Source organism: Stylophora pistillata, chromosome 2 (genome assembly GCF_964205215.1).
Source record: "Stylophora pistillata chromosome 2, jaStyPist1.2, whole genome shotgun sequence".
In the NCBI taxonomy this organism is placed as follows: Eukaryota; Metazoa; Cnidaria; class Anthozoa; order Scleractinia; family Pocilloporidae; genus Stylophora; species Stylophora pistillata.
In genome coordinates this window covers 28,754,315-28,778,156 of record NC_142520.1, presented here as the reverse complement: position 1 = coordinate 28,778,156, position 23,842 = coordinate 28,754,315, and the positions used below count along the sequence as shown (strand labels likewise).

Sequence of the window (23,842 nt, the reverse complement as noted above, 5' to 3'; positions counted from 1 at the left end):
GTTTTCTCATCTTTTTGTCATTTAGTCCCTGCATCCACCATAGCAACTCATGCTCACTCTCCACAATCCACCAACTGCCCATCCTCTCAAGGTACTTAAACCATGTTTACTTTGTTATTATACCATCAAATAATGTTTTTTTTTTATCCTACTTCTCATTAATGTTACCTCATATAAATTGTTTTCTCATCTTTTTGTTATTTAGTCCCTGCATCCACCATAGCAACTCATGCTCACTCTCCACAATCCACCAACTGCCTATCCTCTCAAGGTACTTAAAACCATGTTTACTTTGTTATTATACCATCAAATAATGTTTTTTTTGTATCCTACTTCTCCTTAATGTTACCTCATGTAAGTTGTTTTCTCATATTTTTGTTATTTAGTCTCTGCATTCACCATAGCAACTCATGCTCACTCTCCACAATCCACCAACTGCCCATCCTCTCAAGGTACTTAAAACCATGTTTACTTTGTTATTATACCATCAAATAATGTTTTATTGTATCCTACTTCTCATTAATGTTACCTCATGTAGATTACGTATGATGCACGATCCTCGCAGTAGATAGCGCTATTTATGCAATAGAAAAAATCAGACCTGAAAAAAATCAGGCCTGTACGGGACTCGAACCACTGACCTCTGCAATACTAGTGCAGCGCTCTACCAATTGAGCTAACAAGCCAACTGGGAGCAGGCCATTAAGTTGATTCGTAATAAACCCGTGAAAGTGATAAATGAGATACAATGAATATTATGAAGCTCATATATTTTGAACTGTGGTATTAGATACATATGATGCACGATCCTCGCAGTAGATAGGGCTATTTATGCAATAGCGAAAATCAGACCTGAAAAAAATCAGGCCTGTACGGGACTCGAACCACTGACGTCTGCGATACTAGTGCAGCGCTCTATCAATTGAGCTAACAAGCCAACTGGGAGCAGGCCGTTAAGTTGATTCGTGCATCATACGTATCTAATACCGCAGTTCAAAATATTTGAACTTCATATATTCATTGTATCTCATTTATCACTTTCACAGGTTTGTTACAAATCAACTTAACGGCCTGCTCCCAGTTGGCTTGTTAGCTCAATTGGTAGAGCGCTGCACTAGTATCGCAGAGGTCAGTGATTCGAGTCCCGTACAGGCCTGACTTTTTTTTTTTTTTTTCAGGTCTGATTTTCGCTATTGCATAAATAGGGCTATCTACTGCGAGGATCGTGCATCATAGGTATCTAATGCCGCAGTTCAAAATATATGAACTTCATATATTCATTGTATCTCACTCATGTAAATTGTTTTCTCATATTTTTGTTATTTAGTCCCTGCATCCACCATAGCAACTCATGTTCACTCTCTACAATCCACTAACTATCCATCTTCTCAAGGTGCTTTAAACCATGTTTACTTTATTATTACACAATCAAATAATGTTTTCTGTATCATACTCATCTTTAATATTTCATCATGTATTATTTTCTCATATTTTTGTTGTTTAGTCCCTGCATCTGCTACAGCAAGTCCTGCTGACTCCCCACAAACCAACAACTATCCATCTTCTCAAGGTGCTTAAGCCATGTTTACATTGGTGTTATACCATCAAATAAAATTCTTTTGGTATCATTATTTTCTGTATTATTGTTTTCTGATATATTCTGATGGTCTGATTTCTTTCATATTTAGTTTTGGCACCTGCCATAGCAAGCCATCCTGACTCTTCACCAACTGTCCTTCATCTCAAGGTGCTTAATAAAATCTTTACTTAATATTTCAGATCTGTTTTTCTTCACTATTGTCCACTCAATCCATGCATTCTTCTCTGGTGTACCTACCATAGCCAGCCATCCTGATGCTCAGTTGCCTGTCAACTGCACTCCATCTCAAGATGCGTAACTACCATGTTTGCCTTGTTATCATGTGGTCCAACAATATATTTTTTTTGTATTTCTCATTTTTCTTTCTTGTGAAGATCTCCTCATTGAAGTCATTAAATTGTGACCTCCTCCTATCAAAGACATGGTTGACCACCCCCACAAGTTTTTTGTTTTTTTTTTTGGGATGCAAATGGAATGCAAGACTTGTTTCATATGAAGCTATGCAATAAGAGCTGCTAAATAAGCTATAGTTTAGGGGTACACCTATTATTAATAGTAGAATTTTGACATTTTTTAAGTCGTTTATTTTTGCATTTTAAAGTAATTTCTCTCAAAATGTCCACCTTCTTCATAGCTGCTGATGTCAGTTCTTAAATAAGCTGATCACTGGCTTTTACATGGTATATTGTACACAGGCAGAGTGTCTCTATTTGCCGATTTAGGGAAATCTTCCGTTTGCCTTGGGGGTAAAGGGTAAGTAGCTAATCTCATTAGCAAATAGGTAATTATACGTCTACAAATAATTCGTTTGAATAATTTTATAAATTCTAGTATTAAGGGGTTACTGTATGTGAGAAATGGGGGGAAGTACAAACTATTGTGGCAATTAGAGAAGCTCTAGCATGAGTTAATATTCTTAAAAAAGACGGTGGGTCATGACAGTACTTTATTTCTCTCCATCTCTGCGGAGGAGCAGTTGTTTCAGTTGGCTTCACGCTTCATGCTTATACTTTGTTGACTTCAAGCCTATTCTCCAACGACTCTGCTTCCTGATTTTCTGTCACAGCATGGTAATGGGAAACTTTTACATATTCCCATCATTTCTTATCATGTCTTTACAGGAATTGATGTAGTTCTCTACAGTGTGGAGGGGCAAGCGGTTGCCGTAGGTTACATGGAGTGTGACCGTCAGTTTCTTCATGGCAAGTGTATACCATCCGGGTATAAGGTGGTCCGTTTAACATGGGTGAAGTCGTCTGATATTCCTGCTCCACTTGTGCTAGGAGATCCTGATGAGAATTTCTTCTTGTCATCTGGACAGTTTTTTTCCCTTCCTATAGCCAGTTTAAAACTTGTAAAACTAGTGAGATAATTAATAATCTCCTCTTAAAAAAAAAAATACAACATGGCAGCTGTTGGCCTTAGTCTGAGAATGTTTTGAAGAGACTATGAAAGTAATCTATTAACGTTCATGTTTTGCTCATGTTCACATTAACTTGATCGACTTTTAGCCTCTTCAAGAAGCAGAATCAGAAGATAGGGGTGCGCTTATTGCTCATTCTTTAAAATTAATTAATTGACACAACAATAAAGAATTTTCTGTTTAGCTTTTGTTTTGCAAACACAGGAAAACTTGGTGTGCAAGAACAGTTGTAAATATCGTGCCCACAACTTCTGTACATGTCGTAGATCCATTAGATTGAAATGTCGTTTTTTCATTCGAATTATTTACCAGTAGGATAGTCTTTCAAACCACGTTAGAGTAGCTTATGATAGAGCTATTTTTTTTAAAGTAATGTTAGAAGTTTTCTTGGAACATAATTTGATTTGTAAGTTTCTCTAGAGTTTTGCCTTTTCGATTCCTTTTTTACTTGTTATAACTTACGTTTTTACTCATGGCCGTTTCCTTAGTATGGCGCCGCGGTGCTTTTGGCCCACCATCCCTTGGTCTGTAATTTTAAGTTTATTTGGAGGACGATTAATAAACATCGTAACACCGGTATCAGACCAGTTAGTTTTTGTGCACGCCAATTGGACGAAGCTCATGAAGAGGTAAAATATCAGACGGCGGCTATCTCACAGTATAACGCAAACGACTCTTTTTGCGTGTGCACATCATGAACAAAAACAACATAACGTGGTACGAAATCGGACGACAAGTATCAGGCATTAGTGTCACCCAACTAGTGGACTAATGCAAATCCTGCATTTTGATTGGTTACGCTACTAGGGGACTTTTAGTAATAGTAATCGAGTAGCGAAATTCGCCGGTTTCTCTTTCGTTTTTTTCCCCAAATAAACATTTGTTCAACTTGCATTTACTAACTTTATTATTACCTTTTCTGTTAGACTAGTTGGGTGATACTAAAACAATTAGACCCTGCGCCCTCAAGGGTCACGGGTAAATAAGTTAAGGAGCCTCGAAAGGGTTTTTCGTCGCTGTAGTGTTTGAGAAACAATGGAAGATTACAGAGAAGGGTGTTTAATGGTGTGCGCAAACTATCCGTCTCCTTGCAACTCTATAGGCGGATTCATGCTGACGTCATTGTGTACATTTTTGCTCATTTGCATACGGCTTTGCGTAAAGAAGGAAGCATGTTATATACAAATTGACTTCAGGCAGCTAAAGAGCTAGAAAACCTTAGTACATGGTGAAATTTGTAGCTCTTTGGGTGTAATATTCAAGGAGAAATAGTCCACCAAAAACTGCAACATTTCTGGGTGGCAACAGCGCCAATGAGCTCATACATTCTATGGAAAATTTTGAGATTTTAAACCCGTATTGCACAGAAAGTATTCATTGCATCAGGCTCGTATTCATTGGCCGAGTTAATCGTACTTTGACCTTTCGACATTCAGAACTGATTTATTTTTTGCTCCATCAGAAACTGAATTGCTTATGCTAATGAGGCAAATATTGTAAACAAGAGGGTCTCAATGGGGTGCTGACTTTTACGGTTATCGGCTAAAATTTTGGCTCTTTTACGGCTATCGATTATTTTTTTACAGTTACTGTTAACAAAAAAGTTAAAAATTAATTTCTTTGGTTCCAAAAGATTAAATATTAATAAACCTGTGTTTTTTTTAATCTTTAAGCAAAATAAAGGTGTTATGATCATCTCAGGCTTCAATGAGTTATTCTTTTGAAAAAATTTAATATTTGATAAATCATACCACTTCTAATATTATTTTACGCATAGAATTCTGAACTATGAAAAAGGATTCAATACAAGGCCATACACAGCTTAGCTTACGACATGCATTCTTACATTTACTTGTAGGAGTGGTGACCTGTTTGTCCTTTTATGGTGTTGTATGCATGTTAAATTGTCTCAAAATATAGCCATGCTTGACGCATCAAAATCCTTCAATGTACAGTCTAACTTGTCTCGGGTACCTTTTTTTGCCTAGACAACAAACCGTGTCCACACCTTGACTTGCCTTCCGGACCTTGTTACTACTGGCTTACTGATGATAAGATCCTCTGAGTCACTATCCGTATCAACATCGCTAATTTCAGAATCGCTTTCGTACTCCTCCGCCTGGTTGAAATCAGCAGCAGACGCGAGCTCCACTTGCGGAATGTTGGAATCGCTTATGAAACTTAATGACACATCGGAGACTAGAGGGTTGACCTCAGAGGAGGCAGGGAGGGTTCTGTCGTCTTGGTCATCGGGAAATCGTACCTTTGGAGTAATAACCTTTGGAGTAACATCCGGCTTTGGCTTGGCGTACGCTGCCGGGGGCAAGGCTCCTGCCTTGTCTTTCGTCGTTTCACTCCTCACAGTTCTTTGCCTCACTGGACGGTAATTCTCAAACCATTCCTTCATTACTTCTTCATCCTTTTTCGATAGCCCCACAGAAAGAAGTGGAGTCATAAACTGCATGTCCTTGAATGACATTTCCGTTTGGGGCACTGTGTAGTAGGAAGATGGATGAGTATAGTATTTAGTCCCCCATTTAGTTATTCGCTTTAAAGATTCCTTAGATATCGTACCAAAGTCCATCGCATATTGAAGGGTACTAAATGTCTCATGTTTAAAATGCGATACCGCATGTAGGTTCTCTACTTGAGTTGTTAGTAAAGTTTGCCAGTCAATGCTATCGATCTTTGTACTCTGGGCTGACATTTGTGATATTTCTTATGAGGTTGTTTACACCATTCAACAAGAGCTCGACAGAATCTTGCGTCTTTTTAGACACAGTTCCCTGAGGACCATTCGTTGCTGAACCTTCTTTGAGGTGATTTGTTTCTTTTACATTTCTTACCGTATATTTGATGTAGTCGTTCACCTTCTCAACATTCTTACTTACCTCCTCTGGCGTAATTGTCTGAGAAGTACTACCTTTACAACCTATGCCAAAGTGATATAAAATGCCCAGGTGACTTAAAAAGTTCGTTGTTCCCGACAAACCAGTAATCAGCTTGATTTTCCCTGCTGCCGCATCCGTTGAGAAAAGCGTATCTGCAACACTACATATTCCATCCACTTGGACAAAGCTGCAACTTTTCTCAGTTCCGTCCTGTTCTCCTTCACGTCCATCTCCGGCAAGAGTATCAACTTTTTTGGTCAGCGGATTGTAACGCTTGACTTGACGAGCCTCAATGTCTATGAGGATTAGTGTGTCATTAAATTTTGCTACTTTCTTGATCTTCTTGCAACTGTTTGTCATGTTCTCAAGAATAGTCATGACCTCGCCGGTTTCCACGCTAAAACAATAAAGGCCACCGTTACATTGGCCGCTTTTTGCCGCTGTGAAGTAAACATGTGGAGCATTAGAGACTGTCGTGGATTCCAGGCGATAAACACCCTCTGGATATCTTACGAGTTTCCTCGATTTGCTTTTTATGGTGATTCCATCTCTTTCTAGCTGAATCTGATAGATAGCTCGGTGACCATCATCAGCGCACAGTAGTATGTCATGACTAACCATACACAAAGCTGCAGGCTTTGAAAGCAGCATATTAGTTTGCAAAACAAATTTCGTCAACTTGGCTTCTAGCCGGTCTAATTGCTGAAAAAGGCGCTTGCGTAAGGTTGGAACGGTTCCATCCAGGGAGAGGTTGTAGTTTCCCAATATTCTCTCCAGATCAGCACGTGAACGTAGAGAGTTGGGGTCTAGTCTAACGTTCCCAAAGACCTGAAATTTTCAAATAAATGTTTGCATAGTAGTCTGTAATCATTTAGGTTGACGTAGCCTTATATAATTAAGAGGGTCTCAATGAATTACATTGATTTCTGTACACTTTAGAAAGTGTAGGGTAGATGGATACTGAAACATATCAGCTTAAATTCAGCTAACAGGCTGTAATGCTTAGCCATTTACAATTGGAAAATAGAAAACTATTAATCCTAAAAAATATAACTTATTTAGTCATAACTCTCATGTTCGCTATAATTATTTAAAAATGAAAAATGAAAAATGATAATTTGTATTTAATGACTTCATTACCTGCATTAAGGTCATTTAGTTCGCTTAGTTGTCTGGCAGTTCGTGCAACTCCTTCGTTATCTTCTTTGAGTTTTTTTGCAAGCTGTTTGTCTTCTTTTGCATTTTGGCGCGATTTCCTCTTCTTTGGCGCAACTGGTTCGTTTTTCGCGTTGCTTTTTTTGCTAACCTCTTCGCTTTTTATTAACACGATAGGTTCTTTTCCCCACTGAAGAACAGACTGTACAACGTGAACTGAAAAAGGACGCGCAAATAAATTGAGAACTTGAACATTTCCGTGACTCACCCGTTCGATAAAAACTAACAACAGCTTTCAATACCGACATCGTTCAACTCACATGCACACTGGGTGAAGAAATTGGAGATCTTAAAACAAAAAGCTGTCAACCTGTCCTACAAAACGCAGGCCAAGTGAGGTCAAGGGAGACTACCGGTGGTCCTTGAAACGAGCTTGGCCTATAAACGTATGAGCTACATGTACGACATGTACGGAGTCAAAGTCAGCAAAATAAGAAATGAAACAGGTCATAAGTAAGTTAAGCACCTTCCTTAAAATTAAGAAATTTAGGGAACAATTTTTTTACGGTTACCTCTTTTGACCCCATTTACGGCTAACGGTTAAAACTTTTCAATTTTTACCGCTATCCACTAAATTTTTGGCCATTTTACGCCTATCAGTTAACCCCATTAAGACCCTCAAACAAGGATTCCCCTATTGCTGAGCTCCACTTTGAGGGTACTTATGAAGTCATATCAGTTACCATGGCAACATACAGGGTTTAAAAAAACGCCCACTAAATTTCAGTTTTTGTAAATCATCTGAAAAACTGATTCATTGACCCTAAATACTTTAACTTTTCACACAGTATGGAAAGAGGTTATCTGGTAGAATTAAGTATATTTAAGTTTTCTGTAGTACTTTTCCTGAATCTGTTATATTTGAAGTGCCATCGTGAATGTTGCGTGCTTGCAAAACATCAAGATAGGTTACTCAGGAAAATTTTGAGCTCGAAACAATTGTTTTCCGCAGACTTTATTTCCGGTTCGCGCGATTTTAAGCAGCATTTAATTAACTTCCAGTGTGCTTATTTTGAGGGTGTGAACCCCGTTCAACCTGATATCCGGCGCTTGATTTTATAGAGTGCAAGACAAACTATCAAAGTCACCTTTTCAGCTCTACCTTTTTGATCAAATAATGATTAAAAAAAACGTCAGAAACAAGTATTAGGACACGCCGAGATTAAAGGCTCGCGCACCTTTCTTCTGCAATTTTGTAAAACCTACATTTTTACTGAATATTCTCATCTGACGCCCGTGTTTAGCTAACCAGAGAGTTGCTTAAATGCCTATCTTCCTCCCAATCACATCGTCTATTGAAACCCCATGTATGATTTCCGAAGTCCACGATATGGGCCATTAACGTGAAATCATTCCAGAGAGAATGCATGCTAGTGCCCAGTATTGCACCTCAATCGTATGTTGTCCTTTTAACCCGCTTATCTAAACTCGTGCGAAAACGTCCGTAGTGTGCGTCATTTCCCGTGTACATTTTCGTAGCATATCAAACCTCATTCCTATACATACACTCAAATTCAATTTCTCTTTGCCTCAAGCAAACAACTCCGCAGTTTGGGTCATTTGGCCTGCAATCATTAGAGACGTTCGGCCTTCTGGTTGAATATTGCACCTCCATAGCATACATCCATGCATATCCAGTTGTTTACATTTGTGCAAAGAATTCCGCACTTTGGGTCTTATGCCGTAAAATCATTGGAGACTGGCGGCATTCTGGCCTTGGTTGCATACTGGACCTAATTGGCATACATCCATTAAGATCGACTTTTTAGACTTGAGCGAAAAAGTCTGCACCTTGGGTCATCTGCCGTGAAATCGCTGGAGATAGATGGCATTCTGGTGGAATATTGAACATCGATCGATCGATCTATCTCCAGCTAGTGATCTCATGGCAGATGATCCAAAGTGCTGACGTTTTCGTAGAAGTCCTGAAAAGCGGTTTATATTTTATGGATGTATGCGATCTATGTCCAATATTCTACCAGAATGCCATCTCTCTCCAATGATCTCATCGCAGATGACCCATAGTGCGGATTTTTCGCAAAGTCCCTAAAAGAGGATTACAGGGATGTATGCCGCATACATCCATAGAAATCGCTTTTAAGGACTTCTACAAGAAAAGTCCACAGTTAGGGTCATCTGCCGTTAAGTCACTGGAGATAGATGGCATTCTAGTGGAACGTTGGACATCGATCGCATACATCCATATATATATATTCTGTATACGAGAGGAACCCTGACCCTTTACACCCCAAGTAATCATACTTGAATAGAATAAATGTTTGAAAAGAAAATTTGCCATATATATATAAAGTGTAGAACGTAGATATTCGTAAAACAGTGCTCAATACATTAATGTAGAGCGAAGTATATGTTTGTGGAGGAACGAAATAAATAAACTACGCTTTCATCCCGACAAGCCTGTTTCGTGGTTGCCCACTCATCAAGGCAACCACGAAACAGGCTTGTTGGGATGAAAGCGTAGTTTATTTGTTTCTTTCCTCCACAAGCATATATATATATATATATATATATATATATATATATATATATCCATTTTTTAGACTTCTCTTTTAGATAACCTAAAGTTCACACTTTAGGTTATCTGCCGTGGAATCAATAGAGATAGGTTTTTTGCGCATATTGGAGTTCGCTGTCGATCGCGTACATCAATATAAACTCACTTTGGAAACTTCTGCGAAAAGGTCCGTATATTGGGTCATTTGGTATACATCCATTGGACAGTTATGGGCTGAAATAAAGCCAATACGGACTATTGCGCACAATACCCGATTGTGGGTTTCCAGAAATGTACGGCCAATCAGGTTTTTCCTTAAACCACGGCATAATTAAAAGTAACAGAGTATGAAATGAAAATGTGATCATCGCAGTTGTGATTGCAATTTAAACAATTGCATATTTGATCCGGCAAAGAATTTCAGGCCTTCAACGAACCCATCGCCTTTTGTGTTAGCGCTGCAGTGCCCTACCAACTGAGCTATGATCACATCTTCATTTCATGTATATTTCCACTGTTGACTGTACCATCATTAGTAACTGAACAGTTCGCTTTTTTGAAGTACTTTCTTGATGAGCTTCTCAAAGAAGCATGTCTGCGCGCCATTCTCACTGATCAAAAATCTTTTAAGCTAATAGTAAACAAGACCCTGGGTAAATGCTGTTATACGGAAGTTTTGTGCAGGAAGGAATCGATGGTCACACAATTTTGATTGTACAATTTTAATCCACAAACATCTTCGTAAGAGTTTACTGCTAAATACTGCAAGTGTTGTTCACAACCGTAAGTAATTCCTACTAGATAGATTAGTTTAAATGACTGAATACACTGAAGTCTTCAAGTAGTTATTTTTCCCATTAATATACAGCGGCCTCTCTCGTCTGGAGAGGATCACATGGTGCTTTATAATCTGAGTGATTTTACTAAACCTGTGAGATAGTCTCTACACTATTAGATAGCATTACCTACTAATGCGATGTTTTCTTTTGTTTGACCTTCACTATTACGCACTGGCTGTTCGACATTGTTTAACGGGTAAAGTAAAATCGTGTTAAATAAGCGATTTATATCGGGGTAAAATCACCACAGACTTTCTAAAATACGCGTAACGCAATTCATCGAGCATTCTGAAGGTTCCCTTTACTTTTGTTCAAGCCAACATAATATAATATAAAAAAAATACGCGTATTTATATAGGACTATGTTACGTCTCCTTATCGATAGCGCTTTACAATAATCAATATAGAGAAAATGAGATTACTAAATACAATAATCAATATCATAAAGTTACTTTCACGTAAAGGTAAAACTACAGATACTTCCTAAAAATATACGTTTTGAGTTTGCATTTAGGACAGTACTGCAACATAGCGCACTAGAAAGTTCTAGAATCTCTTTTGACGTAATGCAGGTCCGGCTATGGTAATTCAAGCGCACATGTATTTCTATACGTTTCACCTGCGTGCTCCTCTTATTCCCACACACACCTACAAAATCTCCTTAGATTCGACGCGGGTTCCCTTACAATAACAGCACCATGTGGTGAATGTGAATGCGTATCAATGTATAAAACACTTGGTGGAATAAGCACAAAGAGGTCTTCTCATCAATTATTATATTTACTAAGTTTCGTGACGTCCCCGTCCACAAATCTAACTGACCCCATATCGTAGACAAGTGGTGTTCATCCTCTAATCTAACTGGCAGGGGCTCTTCTACAGAAATGCTCGTAAAAGGCAAGAGAGTGAGAGCTTCTTGAATCGACAAATACCTGTTAGGGATACTATCACGACAATTGTCGTAAATGCGATTACCCAGCTCAATACAACCACACAGGATTTTCACCAAATAGGAAGGAATAACTCCTTGGTCAGGAATTTGAATGTTTTTCTTTTCCAGAACGTCGGCAATAAGAAGGGATATTAAGCTGCATGCGTTACTACCATTGCGTAGGTTAAAGAGGCTCTGACACATTTGTTGTGGTAATTTCCATGCACACACCTCCTCACCGGGGGAAACGGAACGCAGGGGGGCTAACTCGTCTAGTTCGTCTAATATATTGGCAAACTCTTCAAGGTCTCCGTTTCCTAAGGCTTCAATTTGAAATCCTCTGTCGTCATCTTCTTCCTCTTCTCCTCCTCCTTCTTCTTCTTCTTCCTCGCATTCCTCTTTCTGCGTGTCATCAGAGGGATCAATCACTCCGTCTTCTTCAGACTGAAGAGAAAGTTTACGAAAGGCATCTAATTCATCTGAGAAAACAGATGCGAATGCGTTCACTCCTGTCGCAATCTGCTTTAATGCGAAGTCCTCCCCTTCCTCTAGTAAAGAGAGCAGTCCTCGCTTGGCGCTTTGGGTTGGCGTCAAAGTAGCGTAACTTGGAAGCTAGAGACAACAGAGTAACAAATTTAAAAAACCATGATAGAGTTATCCATGATACAGCATTTCATGGCATAGATTCCAGTGAGCAGTACGAGAGGTGTTCCTGATGTTAATATACCGTGGCTCAAACACAGTCCCTGAATATAATACAATTGAAGTTCTTCGGGGCTCGGTAACGGCAAGGTTTCCATAAATTATAAACTGCCAACTGGAATCGTAAAGCAGCCATGCATAGCTACTGCTACGGTGATCACAAATATAGTAGCTTCACCCTGCCTTACCCCTTTTTAGCGGTACAATTTCGATGTAATAATAAGTTACACATAGAAACTGCAATATCAAGAAAAAGCTCACTAAATGAAAGTTTGTGCAAATAACGAGCCGACAAGTGGATGTCGATAATTTTTACAAGGAAAAAAAGTGCTTTTTACTTTAATAAAAAGAAAACCCTGTATTTCGATAACAACAGAGGGAAAGGCTACTTTTCGTCAGTATATGTATATTCGGTATCAAATTGTCTGAGAATGTTACAAGAAGACAAAAGATAAGGCTTACTTTCTTCATAGAACTGTCATCACTTTCCTGACGCTCAACCTTGTCTTGCTCCAAGTCGCTACTCTCAGGTTCTTCGTTGTATATTAAATAAATTCAGGAAACAAACAGGAAACACCGTCAGAACAATAATGGGGCGGCTTCATTAGACTGGGGCATTGTCATAACCATCGTTACACGATCTTTTAAAAAATTTTTGAAATGAAAAAGAGAAAAACAACTTAAAAGGTCAATGTTGTACTGTGCTCTTGTGTTATTGTACCAAGTTAAAAGGAAACTTAAAAAATCGTTGCCACGCCATGCATCAAAATACATTTGTTAACGTACAAAAAGTGATTCTCTAAGAGAAAAACCTAAAGCTTACACCAGTTAGGGAAGCTTGCAATTGCCTTTTGTCTTCTAGTATGGATGGAAGAATGATGTCTTTGTAGAATGACATGAAGCCCATCACTTCTTTCTTCAACAACACCAGCTCCTCTTGAAATCGTTCAACTTCCATCTTTTTGTTTACCACTACCTTCTTGGTACGAATGGGAACTGTATCCAAAAATATGAAAACAATGCTTGGCATTATCTTATTCAATATCTAAATCCTTTCCTTCTCCGCAAACATTCTGCCAAAGGAAAAAAGAACTATGGTCTTCAAAATAGTTTAACAGATATTACCAGAAGAAAAATTCTAAACGTTGTGTCAGCCCTCCTAGAAGGTAGATTTTGCACAGCAATATGACAAACATTTTGTAAATAAGCTAAACCAATACATTCTGGCCAATGCAAAATGAACTCAACGGATTACAGACATCGTTTAGTCAATGCATCATCACCTTACCATTGCCGATGAATTGGTCACAAAACAGTTGCCACGGAAACTCTCCTTTCTCGATGTCTTCTTGCTTAGCTTTCCTATCGTCGCTAACTAGTTCATTGTAGCGGTTTAAGGCATCCCTTAGATAGCCTTTCTCTTGGGAAACCTTCATCCGCAACCTTTGCCTCTGCTTACTGGAGTCTGAATAAAAGGTAGTCAAATTAATAAATTTTTTATTGATTGATGATTTAAAGTTATTAAGTTAGCTTTTAAATAGAAACTACACATGGGTCTACAAAACCTGATGTAAATCAATCAACAAAAATAAACTTAACAAATTTATAAGCGTACAGAACAGCCAACTGGAGAAGCGAAAGTAATCTCAGTTAAAGCAAGTGTTACCTCCCAACTTTCCCATGTTGTATACAATCTGGGATATAGAGAAGTAGAAATTCTCCATCTGTTTAGTTAGATGGGCAGTAACCTTGTCAAACAGAGTTTTTTCTCCCTCTCCACTCGTTTCCACATCAGCAACACCTAACGCTGCCAGATCTCCAGCACTGTTACTCCTGGATAGCAGCTGCTTGTACTGCTGGCCATTCAATTGGTCAGCGGCCTCACACATCACCGCGTGCTTAGGAAGCAAAGTATCCTTGTCACTATTAAACAGTTTAGTTAGGAATTCTTCTTCCTTAGGAGTGAAAATCGTCTTCCTCGAATTTTGAGAATTTTGCTCCGCTACAACACAATTGAAATAAATGCAAGGTTATGCATGTAACCAAATTACGCCCTTAAAAACGTGACGTTACGAAACCGCAACAACCACGTACAACATAAAAGTTTGAGAGGATGACAGAGTACCAGCTACACTGGATGAGGAGTGGCAGGGAATGTTTATCCTATCAAAGTGCAAATAAATAAAGATGCGTTCACATCTTACCTTGCGCAGCATGGTGTATATCTTTCTTCCACCCAGTTAACATGTCAGTTGTAACTTGAAGCATTTTTAGATGCCCCAAAAGAGCCTTTCTTGCATTAGTGAGTTGATTCTTTGTCTGTGAGATAAGAGAAAGTCAGTCAGCGGTACTCACCTCTCCTGATCCACCCTTCCCCACCCTGTAAAAGGACAACCTACCCTTGAACATCGTTTAGCTAAGGCTTGAGGTAACTGTACCACTTTTTTTCTGTTCCACTGCAGAGCATGTTCTGTGAGCAGTTCTTCCCGGCCTGTTGATAAAAGTCGCAGAAAAAAGGTGAAATAAATTAATACATAATACACCAAAGTTTAAACAACATCAAATTATGTTTTCTTATCAATAACAGCCTTACAATCACATCGTTATTACACGCACGCCAATACATTTTTCAACGATGAAAAAAAAAAAAACATTAATGCGGTCTACGGCCACATTCGGGATCGATCCCCAGCTTGTGTAATTAATTGTTAATTACTTTACCCAGTTAATGCTGTATGTACTAAGTGAAGTTTCTGTTATGAAATTTCTATGGAAGAATTTGAAGTTCTTTAGAAGTGATATTTCCAGTTATTTAGTAATGACCGTATTAACGGGTTTCCTCCATTGCATTAATAGCAAGTAATTTAGTAGTAGTGCATATATGCCCATTTAAGAATGATAGTCCTTACAATAATCTTCACTGAAATGTTGATTTCGCACCTGATGAAAATGAAAACAATAGTAAGAATGTCTAACTAGCTAACAAAGGAAATAAATATAATCCAGAGCTGATTCCATGCACTAAACTGACTTCGAGTCATAGTGTGATGCTTTGCAAAGCAAGGTATTCACAATTTGCTGAACATGAACAAAATCACCTTCTGGAAGCATATGTTTGGTAATTGTACCCAGCCTTGAGAAATGACTATTTATTTGCTCACCTTCCTCTCCTGTTGTTGCAGAGGCACCATCTTCCACCCTAGATAGCCTGCATATACAACAATCAATGGCCATGTTACACTGAGTAAAAAAAGTGATTACAAGATAGTTCTCCAACACTACCATGCATTAGGGTGGTCCTCTATCTGCACCCACCCATCCCACCCCAGGGGAGGACATCCATCACACAGTATACTCATGCGTGGAAAATTAACATCTCCTACCCTCTAAAATTAATATACAATTTATTCAGCAATGGTGTTTGAATTTCAGTAACTAACCTGACAAGACCATGAGTGTGCTTTGGCATGCATAATGGACAATGCTGGCTTCATCTTCTCTGAAACTTCACCATCATTCTTTTTTAGCCATGGCCAACATTTACAGACTACATCATACCAAAAGCACTTGACCTGTTTTGGGATGAAGTAGGTTTTCTGTAAATAGTGGGCATAACCAAAGATTTCACCATACATCATGTTCACGGCCTTTTGCGCCATGGAATGTCTGCATCCTGTTATCTTTAAACCAGTCTCACACAGGTTTCTCTTCTTATGCAGGGAATTACCAGCAGCCCTCCTGGTACTATCACCACATTTGTTCTGTTCTGTACTGTTCATCTGCAATATTGATCAGATATTTCACAGTGCTTCTTCAAGGACATTCCAGATATGAGTAATCCAGTCCACAAGGCTGAGGTTAAATTTGAATGGGGTCACAGCCAAGTGACAGGCAACAAAATAATGGAAAATTGTCTTCCAAAACAAAAACCTCTGCCCTTGGTAATTCCTCTGGCTTCCAACACAACCAGAAACATAGTAGGTGTATATATATTTAATTAGTTTTTATATAATTTGGTATTTGCTAGTGTTGAGATATCTTTTAACTTGATTTTATATTTTTTTGTTGATGCATGCTTTGAAGGACCATTTTAAATTAAGTGAAAATGGATGGTAAACCAAGACACCTTTTCCTTTAGAACATTCATCAAGACATTTTAACCTCTAAAATGGAAATTATGAAAATCAAGTCACATACACTGGGCTTGGCACCTTGGTACAATTTCTGGATGTGAGTATCCACCTGTTTGTTTGATGCTATGAAAACATCACCATAGTAACACTCTCGCTGTCGCCTGTATTTATGCAAACAACAATAGATATAAGAATGAAAAAACTAATTTGATAATGAGATGGTATATTTCCATCAACATGCTCTCGACTGCGAAAAAAAAAAAAAAACAAAAAAAAAAAAAACTAGTGGCAGCGCTCAGCCGGGTAGTATTTAATTTTGATTTGATTTGATTTATCTTTGTTTTCATTTTATTTCTATTTTACATTTTAATTTCACTTGCTTTTATTTTAAAAAGAAAAATGAGAAATAAATCGAAATTTAAAACAAATAACAAAAATAGTTCCTATAAATTTGAATATGTTTAATGGCAGTTCTTGGCCACCATAGATATCTATTGTTTGTGTCCACCAACATGGCGGCAATGACATAACGTGTAAACCACCTATTGTATGAGGCGATTGAACTGCAATCCAGTGATCCTGGACTGAATTCAATTAAAAGTGGTAAAAACCAAAAACAAAGTGCCAATCAGAAGAAAGGAAAATACCTTTAAGAGCCAATGGAAAGTGGAAGTAAAAACAAAGAAACTGCCTAAAGCGAAAAACACGGGCGACCAAGTCATGATTGGTTTTAATTTTGCATCTGATTGGTTGGCGCTGATTTCTGAGCCAATCACAATCAATTACAGTGCTCTTTCTCATGAGATGTGCGGTAGCTTAGCTGTCATGCAAAGCGATTGATAGCGTTGGATAGTGAAAACCTAGAAAGAGACAACACAACATACAGCTCGGGTTAATTCTGCAGGGCTCAGTCCAATCATATCAAAAGCAATGCCTTGTTCAAGGTACACTCTTGTTTGGAAAACAAGAGAATCATCTGAGTTAATGGAAAAATTTACTCCGTCCTCGACGAACCTTGAAACAAAGAACACCCATTATTAAAATAAAACAAACAAGGAAACATATAGGGGCGCGGGCTGATTATTTACATGAGGTCTGACCCAAACCGCGGTTTTACATAACCATAAAAAGGTTCGGCTAAATCGAAGATGGCTTAGAATGAGGTTTTGTTGAACAACGCCTAAACTTTGTCTAGACAACCGGTCCACAATGTTTGCTCAGAGGGAATTGATTTTTAACAATTATTTTTGTCCAGAGAAGGGCTAATTTCTCCTTTTGGACAAGGACGTCATTTCACAGCTGTTAAATGAACTTCTAATAAATGCTACATATCATTGGGTTGGCTTAACCATGCATGCTCTAAGAGTAACAATTAATCTAACAATTATTAATATAGGGTACACTTTCATTTCGGAAGTCTGCATTAACTGCATTAGTCATTTTATATCTAACCTATATAATTATATATCTATCTTGTTTAAATAACAGCCTGAGTAAAAATCCTCTAAGGCTACCCATCCCTTGCCACATACCAGATTTACTGAGTTCACAATTTTTTTCCCTAAAAAACCAAGCCCTTTTCTTTCTTGAAACAGCTCTCCGAGTGCACCTCAACTGAAACATAAACTGATAAGCGCGGATCAGAATTTTCTCTTTTTTTTTTAAACTTCATACCTTCTTAGTGGATGTGTTTTGAAACATGGCTTCACAGCACCAGTTAGTATACTTGATGTAGGACACACCTGTTGGAAAGCATCAACAAAAAGAAACTTCTTGTCTTGAAGAACACTACTCACACTTTCAGAGCTATAGTATCGTTGCAACATCTTTTCCTAACCTCTAGATGAATTTTTTCTTTGACTATTCTCTGATAGAGTTCAGCATCTTGTATGACATGATATCCATGGCCTATTCTTTCAGCATGAAGGGTGTCTAATGCCTCAAGAGAAACAAAATGTAAAATGAGTGCCAGTGATTGACTGATCACCAAACAAATTCTCAATATTTTCCGTGCAAAGGAATTAGGAGCGTAAAAGGAGTGCCCCGTGCATGATGGTCATCCCATGCTACTACCCAGCCAGCAGCAGGCACTTGTAACTAGGGCAGCAGGACGTCCATTTCTCGGCCTGTGGGAAGATTTGAGACAAGTGCAAAAAGGTTTTCCAGAGGTCTGGCACTAATACAGACTTCTTGCTATCTACATCAGTTCTACAAATGGTGACAAAAAGAGGTCCAATTTTGTCACTCCTCTGATGTTCATATTGCACATTCCCACATGACACATCCGACATTTGGCACTGCGCAGGGAATTTACAGTGAACTTTCACAATGGTATCACATTACAGTTGAGCACAAAGTTCCCAGCCAGTTGTGGTCTGGGGCTTGTTTCTCAAACACCTCATGGTCAGTGATTCCCAAAAGCTGTTATTGTTATTGTTGTTGTCATGTTTTGCTTTAACAATGGATTTATATTGTTATTTCTGTACAGATATATTTGGATTTTAAACAATAAAAATATCAGAAAATGAGACAAACAGCTGCATTTCAGTTCCTCAGATTAACATTTTAGAATAATTATGGCTTTGGGCTTGTTAATTATAAGCACCTATAACTTTCCAGAAACTGGCCCATTGGTCTCTGTCTTACCCCACTGGGGTAAGAAATACTTACAGGAAAAGAATGCTGCCCAATCAGGCTGCTCTTTTGATGCAAGCTCTTAAAATGAATAAAGTATTGACTTCACTTTATACCAATGAATTGTATGTCTGCTTGTCAATGCCCTTCAATGACATGTTGACTCTGAAGTTCACAAAGGCTTCCCACCATTGTTGTAGAGCAACAATGATAATCTTTATAAGATTAGACAAGGTAAGAAAAGATGCGCTTACATGAAAATAGTAGAACTTTGACCCTTTAACTTCCAAGATCTGATTGTGAATTCTCACCTCTAGTGCCACACACTTCCTTGTTAATTGGTTACAAGAATTTGGTGTTCAATCAAGGTAACAATTTCCACCTGATAAGTTAGAGTATTCTCATTACCTGTTTACTGGATCTTGTATGGATATTATAGGGAGAAGTTACAGGTTAATCACTTCTGGGAGTGAAAGGGTTATGGTAACTTGGCAAGGTTGAAAATAGTAAAGAAACTTTAAGGCCCACAATTCAAGAAAGGGCATCAAAAATAACTGATTTTCTTTATACTTAACAATGTATCTGGAAATAGCTATTTGTTGGATAATGGTATACTCTGGCAGTAATTATATAACACACCTCCAGTTTAAAATACTTTTGTTGATTGATACTTACTATTTTCACATTAGCAGCTGGACCTCCTTCTCCCGCATGAACTGTTCTATGTATGTTGAGCCTTTTAGCTTCCTGCACAAAAATGAAGACTTCTTTCATAAATGGCAGACCTACAATGTCAGTAAGACATTTTACAGGGTGGAACAACTAAACCTATCAACCAGACAAAGGGAGGACATAGGTCAATGGAGGGGATTGTGAATGTGGAATTATGTCCCTTTAAATCTACTAAAGTCCATACTCCCAGTTAGCTCAATGGATAGAGCACTGGACTGTTGTGGCGGAGGTCGAGGGTTCGAGCCCCGGCCGGACCAACACTCAAGGCCTAAAAACAAGTGAGAAGAATATGCTACCTTTCTATATCAAAAAATGGTTAGATACTCTAGTCTTCTCGGATAGGGACGAATAAATGGAGGTCCCGTCTCCTGTAGGGTTAGGGGTAGGAGATGTTAATTTCCCATGCACGAGATTACTGTGTGATGGATGTCCTCCCCTGGGGTGGTTGCTGGGTGAGAATTGGCCCTGAAAAGCCAATTAACATATGTATGTATATGTATGTATGTATGTATGTATGTATGTATGTATGTATGTATGTATGTATGTATGTATACTATACAAAAATTATCAGATATTGTCATAGTGATTACTTCACACAAGTCAGTCTTTTTGATCTCCCATATCTTTAAATCTAAGATTATATTCTGGGTTAACTTTATAACATCCATTTTGAAATCCATTGACAATGCGCTCCTTATAATCCGATTGGCTTTCACTGGTGTGCTTTAATCACAAATTCTACACTTTATTTCCCATTTTTTTCCCAGTCAGTGAGACAGCTTTGCTAAAACACAACTAATCAAATTTAAAGGCTTGTTTGAAGAAATCAATCAAATTGCAGGAGAATGAGACAACTTCCCAGACAGTTTACAAACCAGTTCAACCCACTGAATCAATAAAATACTTGTATAAACTAAAAAAATTGAATTGAGCTAAGTAAATTTGCAGTTTTCAAAAAAGATGTAATAAAGTGGTAATTGAACCTCATGAAGTGCAATTTTGGTCTGATTTCAAATCAAACTTGTGCTTTAGACCAGATTGTACTCCAATCAATTACCATTATTAATAAAGAGGACAATATAGACACAGATGTATAGCAGACTAAAACCTCATAAGCAATCACATGTCCCTCCATAGTTGGTGCCTGCCACACTGGCTCATCACCAGCAAGATCAATTCCTACCACTCCATCATTTGCAAATTCCTGGCAGAGAGACACAACCTCTTTTGACAAATCTTAAAACAAACAAAAAAATAAACAAAAATTTAATTTTGCAAATGCATACTCAATCAGCAATAAGGAATACATTCACTTTGCTAAAGGCAACGAGTACTGAATGTCTGTTGATGTTTAGATTTCATACAATCAGGTAAATTTGTTTATCAAGAAATGCTGAGTTCTTGATTTCTAAATGACTATGTTACAAGAAACTAATTTCTACCAGTGATTTTATTTGATTATTTCAAAACGTAATCTTGTTTTTCTACTTCAAGGTGCTTGTACATGTTTCTAAATCTTTTCTCACTTAACACTAAAGATAATGGTTTGTCGAAAATTTGAGTCACACACTGTCAAATAAAATTTCATTCATTTCAACAATCAATGTGTTCAGGAGGTAGGGGAGGCAGAAAATAGACCCAGAGAGGGATCTCTGAGTCATCATAAATGCAAACTGCCACAGGGAAGGTGAAGTGGGGAAAAGCTTGGAGGAAAAGTTGTAGCAAACCACAAGGTGATCCCTTCAAATCAAGGGCCTTTTAGCTACCTGCCATAAGAGTTGGAGGTCACCACTCACTACCAATGATAAATTTCTGAGTTAAACCAGCCGAATAAAATCTATTAAATGATATTGATGTATTACCGGGCATTTGTCGCATACAACAGAGAATAGACCGTGCAATCACACCAAAATCTTCAGCTCCCTTTTTCAATCCTCTATTCACTGCTTCCACTATAGCTTTTGGGGACACTCTCTCCTGGTCTGGAAAGGCTGAGTTTTCTGTACAAAGAGCATGAGGACTGTAGCGAACTTCAAAGTACAGGACACCACTTGCTGCCTGATCTTCACAAAACTCATATGCTATTCTTTCCATCGCTTCAGTATCATTTCTGAGTTTGAAAAAAAAAAAATTAAGAAAGAAAATCATTAAGTTTTATTGACAAGAGTAGGTAAATTATTGTACAGCTTTCAACTACTCAAAAACCCTTTAAAATTGTAATCTAAACTGACTTCAATCAGTTACCCCATGAAATTCCATTAGTGACCAAGACAGTGACAACACAGTATCAAACAGTTAAGGGAATAAAGGAAAATATTAGTCAGGGGTGTTATAAGCTGATCCAATACTGACTTCTCTGAGCCCACATCACAAGAATTATAAAGAAGACAAGACAATAACAAGAATTAGTATATACCAAAACAGTGGATAGCGTTAAAGGAAAGCTCTGATTGGCTAGTCAAACTCCAAATATCCTTTGCTACTTACCTCTGAGCAACTCGGGAAAAAATGGCGTCCCAGTTTGCATCGATGACAAGCGAATAAATCACTCAAATTAACGACTGTTTTAGTATATACTAAAACAACTATTCACCTCAGTGTCGGTGGTTAGTGGTGGATATTTACCTCGCTGCTTTGCAGCTCAGTAAATATCCACCACTAACTACCTCCTTTTTGGTGAATAGTTGTTAATTACCAAATAAATGAGATCTTGGGAGTGAAAAAGTTAACTGATGTAATGACTGAATCAGTGCTCACAGCTATCTAAAATTCAAGATTTGAGTCTTTAATTTGAACAGTAATGATTGTTTGAAGCAGACAGATCACGAGAAAAGAGACAAATAGATTGTGTCAGTTCAGATGCATAACTGTTCCAAACTGTTCCCAGGGAGGGGTTAGGAGCGACTCCAAAATGCAAGGACAGTTTTCAAGCTGTCAATTTGTTGACTTTTAAAACCAAAAGGTGATTGACAAGTAACCTCTCTTGAGTTAATTTTTAAACAGGTAATGAGATAACCCATTGCAATGATGAGTAAAGAGAATAAACAAGTTTGAAAGCTGCGGGGTGAATGTCCTTTGAAAAAAAAAAACATCAGTTTACTGTTTTTTGGGGTGAATATCAAAAAAAACAAAAAAAAACATTGTTTTTATAATAGTTCACACCATCCCACCATCCCCTTAGTTTTTCTTTAATTTCCTGAAGAACCTTTATGGGTTAATTCTGGGCCAAAATATTTTGTTTAGTAGAAGCATGTAATGCAGTACATTTCATGGAGAGGACAGTTGCATCAAAACAACAAGAAGTGGTTCTACTGGGGAGCACTTGTTCAAGGCTACATAAAATACTAACTTGAGAAACCGGCATGAGCTGTTTTGCCATCAAACTTTGCAGCAACTATATTCTGACTTGGGTATAATTAATGAGTTTATCTGGTGAAAATCATTGGAGATGCACCTGAGACTCTTTAAGTTCTGAAAATTTTCTAGTGGGGGTGGGGGCATGCCTCCAGAACCCCCCTTGTGGATGGGACCTACAGCTCTTTGTCAGGTGGCTGGTTAAAAAAGATGGTAGGAGTGTGTACAAATTATCCAAGCTTAGAGTTAAGTTCAGGTACCGTAACAGTGGGTTATGTTCATAGTACTCACTGAATAAGGGAGTAAAATACATAAAAACATCCCAGAAAACCTGCCAGAGTTCATGGTTTATTTAGGCTAATGGATACATAGTCCTTTAAAACACTCTTATCAAATGAAGGTAGCTGATAATGCTTCTTCCTGTAAGTACAACAATATGAGTTTAATATTTACTTGTGGATCTTCCTTTGCTAGTTATCTTTTGAGTCCTAAAATGGATTTCCACATATAATTATGTCCAGCCATGGTTTGTGAAAAGCAAGCCTTCAAGTATACTGTGACATCTTCACCCCACCCCACCCCCTCCCCTCCCCCTCCCTTCGACAATTCCCTCTTCTTACACTGGATTTGATATAAGCACCCTGGGAAACTATTCAACATTGGATAATCTGTGATATGAATGCTAAGTGTAGTGTATTACCCATTGGCGCATGCGTGCGAGAGTTCTTGTTAGAACACGTTGTCCACCATTAAACTGTTAAGTTAATGTGCGTTGGTTTAATCCGAGTGTTATTGGTTAGATCCGAACCATCCGGGCGGGATACTACAACTGGCGACGAGGAAAACCACTGATTGAAGGATCTATATTGTAGT

At 38.1% G+C, this 23,842-nt stretch overlaps 2 protein-coding genes and 2 pseudogenes across 12 annotated transcripts in view; 1 reads left to right on the top strand and 3 right to left on the bottom strand.

Annotated features, from left to right (window-relative positions):
- The window catches only part of LOC148738207 (uncharacterized), a 214,876-nt gene that overhangs the window by 107,688 nt on the left and 83,346 nt on the right, over positions 1-23,842 (top strand). For 5 of the 7 annotated variants that reach the window (XM_088750200.1, XM_088750199.1, XM_088750202.1 and 2 more), the window contains 3 exons: positions 26-91; positions 206-271; positions 387-452. In XM_088750200.1, coding sequence (XP_088606326.1) covers positions 26-91; positions 206-271; positions 387-452 — 198 coding nt within the window. The remainder of the gene's footprint in view (positions 1-25; positions 92-205; positions 272-386; positions 453-23,842) is intronic. The other 2 variants (XM_088750204.1, XM_088750203.1) reach the window with 2 other exon arrangements.
- LOC148738216 (uncharacterized) lies at positions 4,948-7,655 on the bottom strand (annotated as a pseudogene).
- On the bottom strand, positions 10,351-15,717 carry LOC148738215 (uncharacterized). Of its 4 annotated transcripts, XM_088750196.1 has the most exons (10): positions 15,557-15,717; positions 15,278-15,324; positions 15,026-15,056; positions 14,516-14,607; positions 14,321-14,435; positions 13,783-14,118; positions 13,405-13,581; positions 12,942-13,124; positions 12,579-12,649; positions 10,351-12,026 (listed from the first exon to the last, which is right to left on the bottom strand). In XM_088750196.1, the coding sequence occupies exons 1-10, from the start codon at positions 15,567-15,569 to the stop codon at positions 11,166-11,168; spliced, it is 1,926 nt and encodes a 641-aa protein (XP_088606322.1). In that variant the 5' UTR covers positions 15,570-15,717; the 3' UTR covers positions 10,351-11,165. The 4 variants fall into 4 exon arrangements, with proteins under 4 accessions (XP_088606322.1, XP_088606320.1, XP_088606321.1 ...); XM_088750194.1 differs by lacking the exon at positions 15,026-15,056 and having other exon boundaries at positions 15,215-15,324; positions 15,557-15,716; XM_088750195.1 differs by lacking the exon at positions 15,026-15,056 and having other exon boundaries at positions 12,942-13,112; positions 15,215-15,324; positions 15,557-15,715.
- Positions 15,755-23,842, bottom strand: part of LOC111320454 (adenosine deaminase-like) — a 14,660-nt pseudogene continuing 6,572 nt past the window's right edge. The window contains exons 3-11 of the transcript XR_015997001.1: positions 23,261-23,389; positions 21,478-21,725; positions 20,724-20,851; positions 19,559-19,630; positions 18,087-18,188; positions 17,924-17,991; positions 17,134-17,263; positions 16,314-16,410; positions 15,755-15,895 (exon numbers count right to left, since the gene is read on the bottom strand). The product of XR_015997001.1 is annotated as an adenosine deaminase-like (transcript). The remainder of the gene's footprint in view (positions 15,896-16,313; positions 16,411-17,133; positions 17,264-17,923; positions 17,992-18,086; positions 18,189-19,558; positions 19,631-20,723; positions 20,852-21,477; positions 21,726-23,260; positions 23,390-23,842) is intronic.

Bases quoted from the DNA above. Each gene is read 5' to 3' on its own strand.
- LOC148738215 (XM_088750194.1), bottom strand. From the start codon at position 15,585: ATGCCAAAGCACACTCATGGTCTTGTCAG. The intron at 13,582-13,782 runs GTAACACTTGCT...CCTTTTATTCAG, and splicing joins CAACATGGGAAAGTTGGGAG to ACTCCAGTAAGCAGAGGCAA. The intron at 12,650-12,941 runs GTGTAAGCTTTA...TATACAACGAAG, and splicing joins ATTGCAAGCTTCCCTAACTG to AACCTGAGAGTAGCGACTTG.